This window comes from Notothenia coriiceps, unplaced genomic scaffold (genome assembly GCF_000735185.1).
Source record: "Notothenia coriiceps isolate Sejong01 unplaced genomic scaffold, NC01 NC01_scaffold00000339, whole genome shotgun sequence".
Lineage (NCBI taxonomy): Eukaryota > Metazoa > Chordata > Actinopteri > Perciformes > Nototheniidae > Notothenia > Notothenia coriiceps.
In genome coordinates this window covers 19913399-19929238 of record NW_011333040.1, presented here as the reverse complement: position 1 = coordinate 19929238, position 15840 = coordinate 19913399, and the positions used below count along the sequence as shown (strand labels likewise).

At 38.3% G+C, this 15840-nt stretch overlaps 2 protein-coding genes across 2 annotated transcripts; both read left to right on the top strand.

Annotated features, from left to right (window-relative positions):
* Positions 1-1799, top strand: LOC104952087 (apolipoprotein L5-like). Its single transcript, XM_010778846.1, has 3 exons — positions 1-56; positions 887-1016; positions 1521-1799. The coding sequence occupies exons 1-3, from the start codon at positions 1-3 to the stop codon at positions 1797-1799; spliced, it is 465 nt and encodes a 154-aa protein (XP_010777148.1).
* Positions 1800-2295: 496 nt separating this feature from the next.
* On the top strand, positions 2296-15268 carry il23r (interleukin 23 receptor). The gene is made up of 18 exons (XM_010778835.1): positions 2296-2441; positions 5393-5520; positions 6015-6054; positions 6154-6245; positions 6659-6770; positions 6897-7069; positions 8190-8313; positions 8439-8623; positions 8876-9015; positions 9114-9282; positions 9363-9433; positions 10243-10438; positions 10544-10747; positions 10988-11086; positions 11876-12031; positions 14247-14387; positions 14571-14658; positions 15145-15268. The coding sequence occupies exons 4-18, from the start codon at positions 6167-6169 to the stop codon at positions 15266-15268; spliced, it is 2061 nt and encodes a 686-aa protein (XP_010777137.1). The 5' UTR covers positions 2296-2441; positions 5393-5520; positions 6015-6054; positions 6154-6166.
* Positions 15269-15840: the final 572 nt, after the last annotated feature.

The window sequence follows — 15840 nt, the reverse complement described above, 5'->3', positions numbered from 1 at the left end:
ATGATCTGCTGGAACTCCTCGAAGGTCTTTTCGATCTTCTTCTTGCCCTGGTCCACGTTCGCCTGCAGGAAAAAAAGACAGCAACTTTAAAGGTCTCCTATTATACTATTTTTTAGGCATATATTATAGGTCTCAGATATATAAAAAATGTATAAAAAAACAAGTCTATTAAGTGTTTTGCTTAAAATACCAAACGGATAATTCTAGCTCATATCCCTCTATTTCCGCCTGTTACTAAAGTGTTGATTCTGGGAGGTGACGTGAAGTCATGTGACCGTGCTGTAGTTCCTTTATAGCCTAACATTAGCCACCTTTAGCTTAGCGGTGGTGACGTGAAGTCATGTGACCGTGCTGTAGTTCCTTTATAGCCCAACATTAGCCACCTTTAGCTTAGCGATGGTGACTTGAAGTCATGTGACCGTGCTGTAGTTCCTTTATAGCCCAACATTAGCCACCTTTAGCTTAGCGGTGGTGACGTGAAGTCATGTGACCGTGCTGTAGTTCCTTTATAGCCCAACATTAGCCACCTTTAGCTTAGCGGTGGTGACGTGAAGTCATGTGACCGTGCTGTAGTTCCTTTATAGCCCAACATTAGCCACCTTTAGCTTAGCGGTGGTGACGTGAAGTCATGTGACCGTGCTGTAGTTCCTTTATAGCCCAACATTAGCCGCCTTTAGCTTAGCGGTGGTGACGTGAAGACATGTGACCGTGCTGTAGTTCCTTTTTAGCCCAACATTAGCCTCCTTTCGCTCAGCGGTGGTGACGTGAAGTCATGTGAGCGTGCTGTAGTTCCTTTATAGCCCAATATTAGCCACCTTTAGATTAAGTGTAAGTATCATAAACGTTTATTTTAGACTTTTTTACAGTACTAATCTGATTATTGCAGGATCATCAAAGCTCAAGCTGAAAATCTGTATAAAGCTATCCAGCGTTTCAACCTCCTGTTGTCTGAACACGGAGAAACTCTGAAGAAACACACACAGGAGCTGCTCTGCATCGCGGACAACTTAGACAAGGTAACCAGAAAACATCTGTTCAAATACATGTTGTGCCCACTGCAGGTGGTGAAGGTAAAAACTGTGACTCTCAGATAACACCATGAAACTTCTCCACTTCATTATTGACATTAACACAACTATTTTATGTAAATGTTTACTTTTTATTATTATTTTGTTTGTTATCGTACATTTTTGTAATGTTTTATTTTTTGTAATTCTTAAATGTTTAACTTTTTTCAATAACTTTTTAATTCTTACATTTTTTTTATTTCTACTTTTAAGTTTTGTATTCTTACATTTTTTTACTTTTTTCAATTTGTATTTTTATTTTTTTATTGGTTTCATTGTTCTTAAAACATTTTTTTTTTAATTCTCAAATGTTCTACTTTTTTCAATTTTTACTTTTAATTATTTCTTTTAAAATACATTTCAATGTTTTTATTCTTCAATTTTTTCAATTTGACTTTTATTCTTTATTTTTTAAATTTTTGTATTCTATTCCTACATTTAATTTTGTTGCAGGTGTCAAAGGGGACAAAGATAGCGGGCATCACAGGCGGAGCGACGTCAGCGGTGGGGGGGGTTGCAGCAGTAGCAGGCGTCGCTCTGGCTCCCTTCACCTTGGGGGCCTCGCTGCTGCTGACGGTCGCCGGCGCCGGGGTGATGGCGGCGGGGGGGATCACCGGAGCCTCCGCCGCCATCGCACACAAGGTGACCAGAAACTCTCCCAAATACAGACAACGCCTGAAGGCAGCATCTCACTGGACCAATGGGATTCCTCCATGTGATTTTAGTTTGTGATACTTACACGTTTTATTTAGATGGATAATCTTGTGTTTCTTTTATGTATGCCTTTTTTAAGACACCACTACTAAGCTAAAGGAGGCTAATGTTGGGCTATAAAGTAACTACAGCACGGTCACATGACTTCACGTCACCACCGCTAAGCTAAAGGTGGCTAATGTTAGGCTATAAAGGAACTACAGCACGGTCACATGACTTCACGTCACCTCCCAGAATCNACTTTTCCCTCTGCCTACAACCCGCAGCCAAATAACATGAGACGGACCATGCCTGCAGGAGCAAGCTGAGTTTACAGAGGGATGAAAATGTTTAAAAGGACCCTCTGTAAACTCAGCTTGCTCCTGCAGGCATGGTCCGTCTCATGTTATTTGGCTGCGGGTTGTAGGCAGAGGGAAAAGTCCCAACAAGGAAATGTTACGTAACACTGAGTGTCTCTCTGGACATCTGAGTGAAAAACAAGTTGGAGCTTAAACTCTTCCAGCAGGAGGATTGTGTTTGCACTGTGTGTTGTGGACAAAAGGGGGACTTTTAATAGTTTGGGCAAAAAACTAAAAGGTAGCAATAGCATGCGGTACAGGAATTCGTTTTGGTTTCAAGACCCTGGTTCGCGGAGGATACCAAAAAAGTCCTAAAGACAAGGTAAACTTAACTATGCGCATTTAAAAAAAAAGAGGAATAGGTACCATGGGGTCAGATTATAATATAATATACCTCTTCATATTAATATATAATTTTTCAAAGGGGGGTTCGTTTAGCATGAAACACTTGAAATAACTAAAGGACAAGTTAAACAAGAAAGTGGAAAGAAAGGGCGGTGATAGAAAACTATTTCAGCTAAAAAAGTTAGCAATGATTGAGAGTCAGACCTAAACATTTCACATGTGTGTATCTCACACTGCACTGTAACTTTTATCCATGTATCTTTGCAAATACATAATCCCAAAGGTCCAAGAGGCACACGTGATAAAGAATTTCTTTAATTAGCTTTTTGTTTGTTTTCAAAAATTAGATTTCCGTGCCCATTGTTTATAATCCGTCAAACCGGTAATTAAACTATGAACTACAAAATTAAATTAAAAAGTAAACCAAATCTGCAAGTTGCTTTTTATAATGCAACACAATACAACATTAATATAATTTATTACATATTTTATGTCAACAGATTACACATAATTGTATTGGGTATCAAATCAGGATTATTTAATTGCCAAGTAAGTTTTCACATGAAATGTAGGCTACATCATACATAGACAGAGAGAGAGAGAGAGAGAGAGAGAGAGAGAGAGAGAGAGAGAGAGAGAGAGAGAAAGAGAGAGAGAGAGAGAAAGTATAGAATTGTTATACAAATTATTATAACATTTAAAATAAATCACAAAAACACTTAAATATATAAAAAAGAATAAATATATTTACGATATCACATTTTACTGTGGAATAGGCCTATACGTAAAAGTTGAAGAGCTGTGCAGTTTTAAAGTGGTTGCATTGTGCACATCTGTGCAAAATACTCATAAACATTGCCAAAATAAAACAGAAGAAGAGAGATATTGGCTTGTTTTGCACTTTGCACACGGTCCCCCAAAATCAGTTGTCTTTTTGGGTAAATCCTTTAAGGTTGTTATTGTAATCTACTGTCATCAATATGCAATAATAACCATTGCCGTTTGAGAAAGAAGTATTTCCTCCTTTCTTTTTACTCCACATTTGAATGTTTCTGCAACTTGTTTACATAAATAATAGTGAGGTTGCGTTTGTGTTCTGATTCAGACCACTGTGTTCATGTTCACACTGTGGTTTCAGAGGTTTTGCAGGTGAGAAAAACACTTCCATGAGTGAATACCATGCAGTGAGTCAGTGCTGTTTATCTACCTGCTTGTTTGATGTGTTGAATATCATTTGTCTAGCAGAAACCAGGACTTTAATCCTTTGATATATTTTATATGTCAGTTCTTAAAATGAGCAAAGAAGAAGCTTGAGGTGTCTTTTATCTTCACATCTGGGTTTTCCATGTCAAGCGTTTTAGGTAAGAGATGGAAAAAATCATGTCGGCCTAAGCTTAAGAAAGTCTCACAGTCAACACCCTGGCACTCCGACGGACTTTATACAGAAGCAAACACCTTAATGAGAAAAGTTGGGGTGATTGTTTTAATGTTTTTTAATGCGCAGTGACCTCCTTCAGGATTAAAATGTAAGTTTATTTTACAAACCTAACCAGTGGCGTCAATTCAGCCAAAGCTAAGGTATGGCAAGGTTACTAGTCACATGACTTAACTACAGTATCAATCAATATACATGCCCAGCAAATAATCATAACAAAAGTGACAAGTCTGCTATGTAGCTTTTCTGTGTGGTTAGGAAAATTTGAACTTTTTCAAATGCAGCCTCACTCACATCCCGCTAGCGCAAGTAACTATGGACACAAACACTTAACTACGCACGTCAATCAATCAATTCAGTCAAATGCGCCGTTACGCATCCGTTTTCAGCACCATGGATAGCAAGCGGCAGGGTTAGACAGCAGTAATAGCCTTTCTGACACAATTTCACTCTTTCTGTTCACTTCATTCACTATGTAATTGCAACAATATCANCTTTGTTGAGTTTATGCTAGCTAAACAAGTAGTGGTTGTGGTCTACAGCAGTAATTAATATATTATAGCCTACTGCTTTGGCACTAACGGCGTTAGTGCCCATAGACTATATATAAAGATAGCGACACGAACCGTTAGCTCCGCCCCTTCGCTCCAACCCCCCTCCCTCCCCCCACATCTACAGCTGAAAATGACTTTTGCGACACATTTATCGCAAGAAGTGTAGCAAAAGTCAAGACCGCAGATTCGTCGATTTATACTGCCACAGAGCAGATTCGTCAAGTTGTAATGACTGATTTGAGAGGTTGTAATAACCAAGTTGCAGTTGCAATATATATTTTTCTGCAAGTGAATATTTCATCACTAAGTTCATTTTTTTTCTACAAGCTACAAAACTTTTGTTTTTCTTCTGTGACTTCAAATTTGGTTCACAGATACGTGGATATTTTATACAAGTGTAAATGTATGCACACAAACTCAGATTTTTTTTCTGCAAGTGCTCACATCAGGTTTTACACGCTCTCGCATTTTGCACCATATCTACCTTCATTAACTACCTAAAAGGCATATCATCTTTAAGTTCTGTCAGTTCAGGGACAGCAGTGAATTATACTTAAATAAACATGTATTGACTGTGTATCTTGCCATTCATAAGCACATTTTAAGTAACTATAAAAAGAAAGGGTCTACACTAACAGAAACAAAGCTAATGAGGTTGCTGTTAAGCTACGGTCATCATCTTTTTTTCAAAGTAGAAATTGAGGTCATGCAGTGAGTTACATGTTGAGTTGATCACCTATTTTATCTGCCAACAGCAGCAAGTTTCATTGCAGGTTCTCAGCAATCTGACATTTAACGTCATCTGAACCTTTGTGGGGATGAAAACAGGTAACCAAAGTAGAGCATCAAAGTACTGAAGCTACTGTCACAGTTTCTGGGTTTAGCAAAACACCACCAAACTAGGTCAGTGGCCTCTTTAAGATGTTTCTTTCAACACAGGATAGATCACTTTATTCAGAAGCATCGCTCAAAGCAAGTCATCTGAGGAAGATACATGAACGCTCAAAATGTGTTGGATGTATCCTGATGAGAAAACCCTGAAGGCACACAGACGCCATTCAATTCTGGTGAGTTCTTTCTTACCCTATCAACTAATGTAACTGGAAGGTGTTTAGGGTTTCTGATAGAAACGCAAATGTACAAAAAAAAGGTAGAAAATCTACTGGATTGAACATGCATAGCTGTTTGTCTTGAAACAACATCATAACATTGATCTGGCTGCTACTTAGGAATTATTTATCTAATATATCATTCCAATCACTTTCACTATTTCACTATTTACAATTTTACTTTTGTATTTACTATTTAATTTACAATTTTTTTCTGTTTATCTGTTTTATTGTGTTGCACTGTTCTTCGTCATAACTACACTGTAGCTATGCACGTATAACTAATAAAAGCCTTGAACCTTGTTTTAGAAACGTCTTTAAAAATCTAAAGTTGAAGTTTGACGTAATGTATTTTAATCTCAGTCAGATCTCAGGATTACACAGAATATAAATACCCTTTGGTCTTATCTACCATGGTGCATGCGTCAAACACTGTCTCTTCCTCATGTCAGACAGAAGATCTTCTGCACACAGACTGCTGAATGGCTAAGGGTAAGTTTTAAAGGTCACATATTTACGGAAATTCCCACTGACTAATTTTTACCCAAAAAATATTTGGTGATTTATAATATTAACAACTTGTGTTAACAGCTGCTGAGTCTAAATGAGAATAAATGCTGCAATGAATCTCTCCTCCACGCTTTGGAGGATCCTCATTGTTCTTCTCTGTTTTTCCATTAAGCGTGAGTATTACAGTTAAAATACATCCATCAATGCTATCACTATTGGCTTGTTAATGTCTGTTAGAGCGCACTCCCTGATTTAGAGGTAGCACAACTTGGTAGCTTTTTTGGTTTCGTCTTTGCAGCTCTGCTGAGCTTAAAAGAATTTCGATATATTTTGCATTACAATGAAATAATCATTGGAAGACACACTTCTTTGTCTTAAACCTTTCCTGGGATGTGTTATTATAAAGAGAAAGCAGAAAGAAAGAATCGCATTCCTGCATTTTAGAATTTAAACATGTTTACTGGACTGCAGGTTTTAAATGAACTAACACTTACTTTGAAAATTCACATAATTGCTTGCTTTGAATAGTACTGCTATGTAAACCTCTGCGTCTGTGTTTTTTGAACATGTTTTCCTTTGCTCCCAGTTTGCAGCTCTCAAATGAATCTCCTGGGCTTCCTGACAGTTAAACCAGCTAAACTCTTCCTCATCGGCTCAAACCTGACAGTGTACTGCCACACCAACAAATGTGAAAAGGGGTACGAATGTTAGACATAATTTTATAGCCTACAATACAATATGACTATTGTCTTCTGTACATGCATCTTTGTATACAGTTCATTATGTAGAAAGTATTCAAATGCAGTTATGTTATTGTCCTCCAGTTTCAAATTGTCCCTGGAGGTGAATGGCGAGACTGTGACTTCTTCCAAAGAAATCAACTGCACAGCGATATTCAATCTGATCAATTTCCGGACGCCATCTTCTTCAGTGATCTGCATGCTGAAGGGCCCAGACTCTTCTAAGATTGTCGATGGAGGGGACCTTAAAGGCGGGCGTATGTACAGTTATCTCTGACGTCTACAGTACATTCATGTAGGATGTGTGAATTACAGCAATATTTTCTAAAGACAATATCTGTCCAACTCAATTAAGCTGCGTTCACATGACACGCAATTTTCTCTTTACTCACTGTAAAGTTTTGCGTTTAGAGCCTTGCGGTGAAAACAGCCAGTACGTTTAGTTTCTACAGTTGCGTTCACTGCTACATACACCTGTCCTCTGATTGGTTGTACGTTGAAAGGTCAGCGGTACACGAGGTCAAAGTTTAAGAAGCTCTGCGACTATTTCGAGCATGATTTTGAGACGTGAATTAAGCTCTAAGCTACATTCACATGATACACAGTCTGCTCTTTGCTCACTGCAAGGTTTGGTGCAGAGCCTTGTGGTGAAAACAGGCAGTTAGTTTTGGCAGTTTAGCTTCTGTGGTTAGCTAGCTTCGCGCGCTGCATACAGCTCTCCTCTGATAAGGTCAACAAGGTCAAATTTGAAATGAATAGAACTTTGAAATCAGATCTTAGCAATAATTTAGAGCGGTGCAAAACGCAGAGGATAGTGCCTTCGCCTAATCGGACCGCAAAGGTTTCTCCATGGAAACACAACAGCAATGTCAACGGTATCATGTGAACGCAGCTTTTTGTTGCTAGGTAGTTTTGAAGGACATGGAAGCTATTTTCTGTAGTTTTAAGCAATCGGAGATGCAAGATGACTAAATCCATTTGTCTTGAGGCAGGAATTAAGGTAGATATGTTCAAGATACCATATATCAAACTCCTATTTACTTATATTTCAACCCTTGTGATGAGCAGCTGTCATAACAAAATAGTTAAATGATCATGTCCAAATATATAAAGTACCAAAAAGGTAAAAAAAAAAGCATATTCTCAAAATGTTAAGTTAAAATTATCTTTCCGTCTTAAATTTTGAAGAAACTGTACAACTTTGATATGATTTGGATTAATAAAAAACTCCAATTATTCTTTAGTTGAAAAAGTAATATTACACTTTCTTTTTGTGTGACGGTTTAAAGGACATATGTTTTGCATTTCTAAGCAGGCATACAAAAATGACTTTTAAAAATATGTTTCTATTTTGTTTCCCATCCCCTGTACTTGAAGTCCCTCCAGATAAACCTGAAAACATAATATGTGAAACGACAAGAAGCTCAGATAATATAATATGCTCCTGGGAGAAAGGACAGAAAACACACGTCAATACCACCTACAACATTTCACTAAACAGGTACGGTGTTCTTTTTTTAAGCCAAATTAATCTTTACCAGGTTTTCTTGGAGGTTAGTTTATGCTTTTGAAAACAGAAAACCTTATTTTTAATTGGTATTTTAGCTGTTGATTTTGTATTTGCAGGGAAAATGGGACCCGGATAGAGTTGTATCAGATCCAAGATGATAAACAAAGGGGTAGGCCTAACCCCCTCACCATATCCAGAGCGGTGATAGAAGAAAACATTAAATACCAGTTGATTATCACTGCTTACAATCCCTTTGGAGAATCTCAATCTGATCCATTCATCTTCTGTTTAAAGGATCTGGGTAAGACATCATTTCTGCAGTGTTGGGGGGTTTACTTTAAAAAAAAAAATGTCAGTGACAATATAGTTACATGTAAAAAAACAAACATTAAATGAATCTTAGTTTCACAAAATAAAAGTATTGTAACCCGATTACTTTCTGTTACTTTTGGATTACCTTAATATTAAATGCCAGGTGTTGAGGCATTTGGCTGAGCTTGCAGCATGACACCTTGGATTATCTGAGCCACATTTATATTAGTTTGTATTGCAGTGATACCAGAGACCCCTCGTATCGTGAACATAGAGTTTGGGAATAACTCCCAAGCAGCCGTGTTGCGATGGGAAACCTCCGACTCCTCCGAGCATCTCAGATCTGATGTCTGGCTCCGCACAGATAAGGCCTCCTCCTGGGTAGAGTCAAACTACAACACCTATGATAGCTTAGTGGTCATTAGCATTAGCCTTAATCAGCCATTGTTGATGTGACTTAGGGTCTTGATGTTTTCTAGACAGTGGCAGAGGGAGCCGATCTCAACGAGAGTCAGATTCGAGTGTCTGGCCTGAGGCCTCTGACTGATTATGAGTTCCAGATGAGAACATACATGCCGCATAACAACACGCCCAGGTCAAACTGCAGCAAATGGAGCGCATCTGTGAGGGGGAGAAGTCCTGGAAAAGGTTGAGCTCACAAATATTACACTTTTTTTTTTTTTTAATGTGATGCACTCAAATAAACCTGTGATTAAACGTATCTTCAGGTCCGTCTCAGCAGCTGCATGTGTGGAGGACGTTCGTCAGCCCGGGGTCAAATGTGACTGTTTTGTGGAAGGTAATGTAATCATATTATTCATTTTGTAATGCAAACATGCATTCATAGCGAAAGCCAAACATGAATCAAAAATTAGTTTAATTTTTCACAATTGTATCAATTTAGTCAACTTAAAACCAGTTGCTGTCTATAGTGATGAGTGGTTCAACAAATGCCCAAAACACCATATTTGCATAACAATCCTACTACCACTGATCTCATATGCATGCATTGCAGTTTTTAAGGAACGGGAACACCCACAACCACAATTTAGAAAAAAGTGTGACCTGATTATGACTCCGGGTCAACTTGTTTCTGTATTCTCTTTCCGACCCTGTCCTGAACCCCTCTCACTGAAACTAACTTCAGTGTTTTGAATGCCTTTTATCGTAAAATTACTTTTTACAGATAACAAATCTTTAAAATGACCTCTTTAAGATGTTGTGACCTTTGGACTGAGCCAGACTTTCTGATTCAAGTTTTACTGCAGAGCTTCTGGTAGCTATGGGTTGATATTTATAAATATGAAACGTTCTGCATTAAAATGTGCAAAAATTGAAGCCTGCATTTTATATATATTGTTGAATTGTGTACAATATAAAAAATGGTATCCCTAGATACATTTGAAATATTAGTCAAGATAACGGGCCTTCTATAAATTGCCTGCAATGGCGATTGTTTCTGCACATGCGTCCGAGTTGTGGTTTTCAGCCAGCAGTGGTATATTGACTTTATATCCAGTTTTGAGGCCATATTTGTTCATGCTATTATCTGTTATCTAACTCCTGGAAATAAATTGAATCACCATATTACCCAAACTTCTTCCCCAGCCTCCATCTCCAGAGGATTACAGTGGAGTGGTGCAACAGTACAAGATGTTTCTGGGTAATGAGCAGAAACAGGAAGTGCTCTATGGACCTGCATCGAGTTCAGTTCCTGTTCCAGCAGAAATCAAGGCAATAAGCATCAGTGCCATCACCTCGTATGGGACGTCTCCACAGGCTGATGTACCACTCAAACATTCAGGTATACAAATATTTTCACAGAAGATGAAACCAAGAAAAACTGGTTTGAGTTAAATTAAGAAAGAAAAAAAAGCCCAATAAAGTTGAATAATTTCTTGTGTTTTAGGTGGTTTTGGACCTGTTTTAAGAAAGTTGGCTCCTGCAGATAGCAGCAGTGCTGTTCTCGCCTCCTGGACGTGGACGGACGATAAACACTGGTCCACATCTGGAGGAGAACCTCTGCACTATGTTGTACAATGGACAACTGTACCTGGAGCAGAGATGAAGTGGCAACGAGTGTCTAAAGATCAAAACAACACTTTAATTACAGGTACCCAATAAATCACACATGATGATAACTCAAAACCTGGCATTGCATCACATAAAAATAAAACATGGCACCAAATGTTTGGAAATGTCTTCAGCTGAGATGAAGCAGCGTCCTCTTGTGGGCAGTTGGAAGAAGTACATTTGTTTAAAGCTCTTAATACAGATGAGTTTACATGCATGAGCAAAGTTAATGTTTAGTGTACTCATTGTGAGAGAGTTTATTTCTCCTGTTTTGTTTCAGGCCTGAGAGCAGGTGTGAGGTACAACGTCTCTCTGTACGCTGTGACCAGCAGAGGAGTCAGCGCTCCATCCTCCAGGCTGGTCTACTCCAAAGAACAGAGTAAGAGTCATAGCTTTGTGCTTCACTTAAAAAAAAAAGCTCCTTGACTGCCTTTAGAGGATAAAAAAAGTCTGCGTTAACAATATGATAGTATGGCATGATTTTACGCTGTAATGGTGGGTTTAATGGGTTTCGATAGGGACATTTTTAAGGGGCTGGACAAATTAAAAGTGTAAAAATATCCCTAGTGAGGCACAAGGGGATTAAGTGGAGAATATTTCATCACACAAACAGTTGGGAATACCTTTATTAGTCCCACAGAGGGGACATTTACATTGTTGCTGTAAAGTGTCTTTTTTAAAATTATATGTACAGAACTTTGGCTCAACCAAAAATCGTTTCAAAATGTGCTATATTTAATTAAAACTTGATTTGATTTGATTACAGCAGAAAAGAGCCAAAGACTGCTTGCTTAATGTTACCTAAGCATGCATAACACATCTTTTAATAAAAAAGTTACACATATTGTAAAAATGCACATCCCGTAACAGTTCTGAGGATTTAGAACAGAATTGATCAGAATCAGAAACAGGTTTATTGCCAAGTAGGTTTACGCATACAAGGAATTTGCTTTGGTGTGAATGGCTCATATGTAAACACAGAAAGAGAAAGGAAAATGTAAGATTTAATTTTAAGTAAAAAATGTATACACCAAATATATGAATATACAAAAAAACTAAGTACAGTATAACAGGACAAAACACTCAGAACTAAAATATATGAATGAAGTATTGGGATTATATTCCCATCTCCAGCATTATCCTCTCTCTGTCCCACTGTCTGTTCCAGAGCCGGTTTCTGGACCCAACCTGTCAGTTCTGGTCCACGAGGCCCGGCGGGTCCACATCCAGTGGGACGAGCTTCCTGTGGACCAGCAGAGAGGCTTCATCACACACTACACCGTCTATCTGCAGACACTCGACTCCAGCAACACTAAACTCAGCGGTGAGCTTATTTAAATGAAAATGGCTGAAACTATTGATTGATTAAACAACTAGTTGATTGACTGAAAATTCAGCAGGTGCTATTTTTAAATGTGAAGATTGTTTTTGTAATTTCTTTCAATCAGAAATGAGTTTTCAAGAAAACTGCTTTTCTTTGTCTTTTTTTTGTTTATTTTTAAGACTGTAAGTTGGAAAAATCAAATGACGCTAAGACGTCCCCTTCTGCTCTAAGACGTTGTGAAAAACACTTGAATCATTAATGAAAATTGATTTTGCAGCACTACCTTTGAACATTGTTAGGATGATCCTAATTCTGAATATACAACTTTTTCTCAATTTTTTATTTAAATATTTCACATATTTATTTCAGTACTGTAAACACAACAAGATTCAATCCACCTGCATTGTATTGATATTTTTAAATTTGATTTATCCTGTAATAGTAAAACATTATTTGCATGGCACTGTGGGTAATTTATGAGATCAGACGGCTCTGAGGAAACACAATTGTGCTGTGCTTGTTTCCTGTTCTTGTACATGAGTAGGACTTATCTTTATGCTCTGCTAACCCTATGTCGTGTGTACTTTACCTGCCTGTGTATGCAGATGTGTGGGAAATACCTATATATGTGCAGTAGAATGCATATTTTGTGTGTCACAAGCCACAGTGACATAATGGAAAGTTTGCAGACAGCATTCCACTGATACTCCCCTCCCACAATGCATCAGCAGTCAGCAGGGTATTTCACCTCTCACTTCCAGTAACGTGGTGAATGTCACACAGCAAGTTTGACTCTTTTGATAATTATTCATTATTAAAACAGCAAACATCCACATACAATATAGAACTTGTGAAGAAAATCTGTTGTTCTAGCATTGATCCATCAGAAACCCCTCACCATACATAAACATGTGCACGTTTTATCTCAGAAAGCTTGACTTGGAGTTATTTCCTCCAGGCTTTTTGTTGGACCAAACTGATTGTACATTTGAATTTATCTTTGACTAGGACAAAGGAATGTATGTATTAACTAGTGAGAACATTCAAACCCTGGTTGTCTTGTTCACAGTGCTTTCAGTGAATCATAGTTTTCAAGAACTGGCTTTTACCACGAACAGGAAGTCGTGTGGCTACATGCACACATGCAAACATAAGGCTGTTACTAACCAGCCTGCCTCATACACTATTTCCAGAACCTCAATGTTAAAACACCTGAGAGCTTACTCTTGTTGACATGTTGTATATGTACTTTATATAGTGGAATTCTTTAAGTCATTTCATCTGATGTTTTACGTCATTAATATCTTATTCTCATCTTATTTCCTTTTTTTGCAGTTACTTATGTCTCACATAAATTACCACATAATAATAAATGATCAGAATCCAGTGCTAGTCTGAAGACAGCAGTTCTGATGTCACTTGTTCTCCATGGCCTTTGACCCCTAACCCATCACAGTCCCCCTGCTTCCACTCCTACTGCTATTTATTTAATTTTTTACTTTATTATTTTCCCCCTTTGTTTGTTTGTTTGTTTGTTCACCATGTAAAGCAGCCTTGGGTCCCTCGAAAGGCGCTATACAAATGTAATCTATTATTATTATTATTATTATTACACTGACAAAAATATAGAAATAAGCCGTTAAAGACATACTCTTGGGTTGTCCTGCAAACTTAGGTATTTCGCAGTACATTTCTAAAGCTGTGCCAGAATAGACTGGGCTCTCATTTCAGACAAAATATAGAACTTTTTGAACATTAGAGCATGTAAACATGTTTCAGTAGAGGCACAAAATATAAATATGAACCTGAAAATGAGAACAAAATGTCCATATTACCATATGGTATTACCATAATAAAGGAAACTGTGATGGAAACTTCTGAAGCAATGGAGACAGGACTCAGAGAGACACGGGGAGAGCTCGAACTTTGATGGCAAATACTGATGGTTTATTTGGAGCTTCGGCCGGAGAATTCACAAGACATGTGCTGAGCCACGAGTTGACACAACGGATGCCAAACCAATTCTGAAGATCTCTACCCCAGACCAATGTATTTAGCTAGTTCTGAGAGAATAATCAACATTGTGCATAACAAGATAAAGCCCAATGTTGCAGGCCTGTGCTCAGTGAGGGCAGTACCAACAGATAAACTGGGTCAAAGTTATGGGCCCAGGAAAATATTTCCCCAACAGAAACCATGACTGTGTTTTATCCAGTGACGGTGTCTGGCTCCGGCCCCAGGATTCTGTGGCTGGACTGTCCTGAAGGAACTCTGGCTGTGCAGCTCTCCGCCTCCACCTCCGCAGGAGAAGGACAGCCGGGGAAGCGGATCTTCTCCCAGCCTGAATCCCCTGCAGGTCAGTCTCCTGATGCCATCCTGTACCCCGATCTATGCCTGGTCTGGGAAGTCATTTCCCAGTATCTGTAATTCCCTTTCATTTTATATATAGACAAGAAATCATCATGCGGTAGGATTAACTAAACTTTGTGTCTCAACTCACTGAAAATGTGCTGTGTCTTTTCCTTCTTCTTTCCTTTAGTTGTCCTGGTGATTGGGATCGTTTTTGTCATAACCCTCTTTCTGGCGATCGTAGCCAACCTGATGTGCTGGAGTTGTGTGAGAAAAAGGTATTAATAAGCATTACTTATGTACTATTGTTTAATGGAAACCAAACGATCATAACAACGGACATCATATAACAATAGTGAGAATATTCTGAGGATCAACAACACTGCTTTCTTAATTCACTGCAAATGATTTTGAATGTGCATAGGTTTTGTTTTACTAGTAATCTGGATGGATGCCTCTGTGGCTGACTTCATGAAATGCAACACCGCAATATGAGCCCCAGATCATATAGCCACACAATTGATATGAACAGAAACCCCTTCGCAAAGATTAAAATCTGTATATGTGGTCAAATCAACCCGATAAGTGGTTTTAGCTGAATACTGAGATACTGAATGTGTGCTTCATGCAATATAGCATTGCCATTATGAGTAATACACATTAGCAGTTTAACAATACTTTTCTGAATCCTGTACATCATGCATGATTACTGCAGCTGATAATTACCAACATTATCAATACTGAAATGTGTCTTTCTATCTCAGGATTAAACAGAAATGTATATCCTGGGGACCGGCCTGGCTTGATGAGAACTTACCAAAACTAGGAAACAGTAATGCCATCAGACTACTAAAGGTAATGAATTCACTGTTACCTCTTTTTGTGTGAACTGCTGTCACCAAAAGAGCAACAACTCTGCAACTACACCAACAGGAACAATACAAGAATAGTTATATTTGATCAAAGACAACAACATTGTAGTATCTAGACTAGGTTTACCAGCCTGGACTATAGCAGTATGTGGTCCATCTCTACAATTCAACTTGTACTTTCACACAAACTACATCACATCACATCAGTACAATCCTGGCTTCTCTGTATTGGCTTTCGTAAAGTATTGATTTAAGATTGTATGGATCACTATTAAAGCACATCTGGGTCAGGCCCTAAGCTATATAGCAGAAAGGTTTGACCCTGTGAAGCAGCTCCGAAGTCAAAGTTTGAATTTAAAGGGGCCCTTTTTGGAGTTAATCATTCTTGTAGTGTGTGTTCCCTTGTGAGGGAGTTTGTTTCCCACAGAAACATAATTATTTAGTGGGAATGCTGATACAGTATTCCAACTATCTGTTATGCTACGCACAAAATTCTTTATTATTCCGCCGGGTTATTTTGCACCTCTTCTTCTCCCACATTCCACATTGAAGAAACTCAGTTCAAACATCAAAACGTTCAGCTCGGTC

Bases quoted from the DNA above. Each gene is read 5' to 3' on its own strand.
- il23r (XM_010778835.1), top strand. From the start codon at position 6,167: ATGAGAATAAATGCTGCAATGAATCTCTCCTCCACGCTTTGGAGGATC. The intron at 9,283-9,362 runs GTTGAGCTCACA...ACGTATCTTCAG, and splicing joins GGGGAGAAGTCCTGGAAAAG to GTCCGTCTCAGCAGCTGCAT. The intron at 9,434-10,242 runs GTAATGTAATCA...CTTCTTCCCCAG, and splicing joins ATGTGACTGTTTTGTGGAAG to CCTCCATCTCCAGAGGATTA.
- LOC104952087 (XM_010778846.1), top strand. From the start codon at position 1: ATGATCTGCTGGAACTCCTCGAAGGTCTTTTCGATCTTCTTCTTGCCC. The intron at 57-886 runs GTTCGCCTGCAG...TGATTATTGCAG, and splicing joins TTCTTCTTGCCCTGGTCCAC to GATCATCAAAGCTCAAGCTG. The intron at 1,017-1,520 runs GTAACCAGAAAA...ATTTTGTTGCAG, and splicing joins TCGCGGACAACTTAGACAAG to GTGTCAAAGGGGACAAAGAT.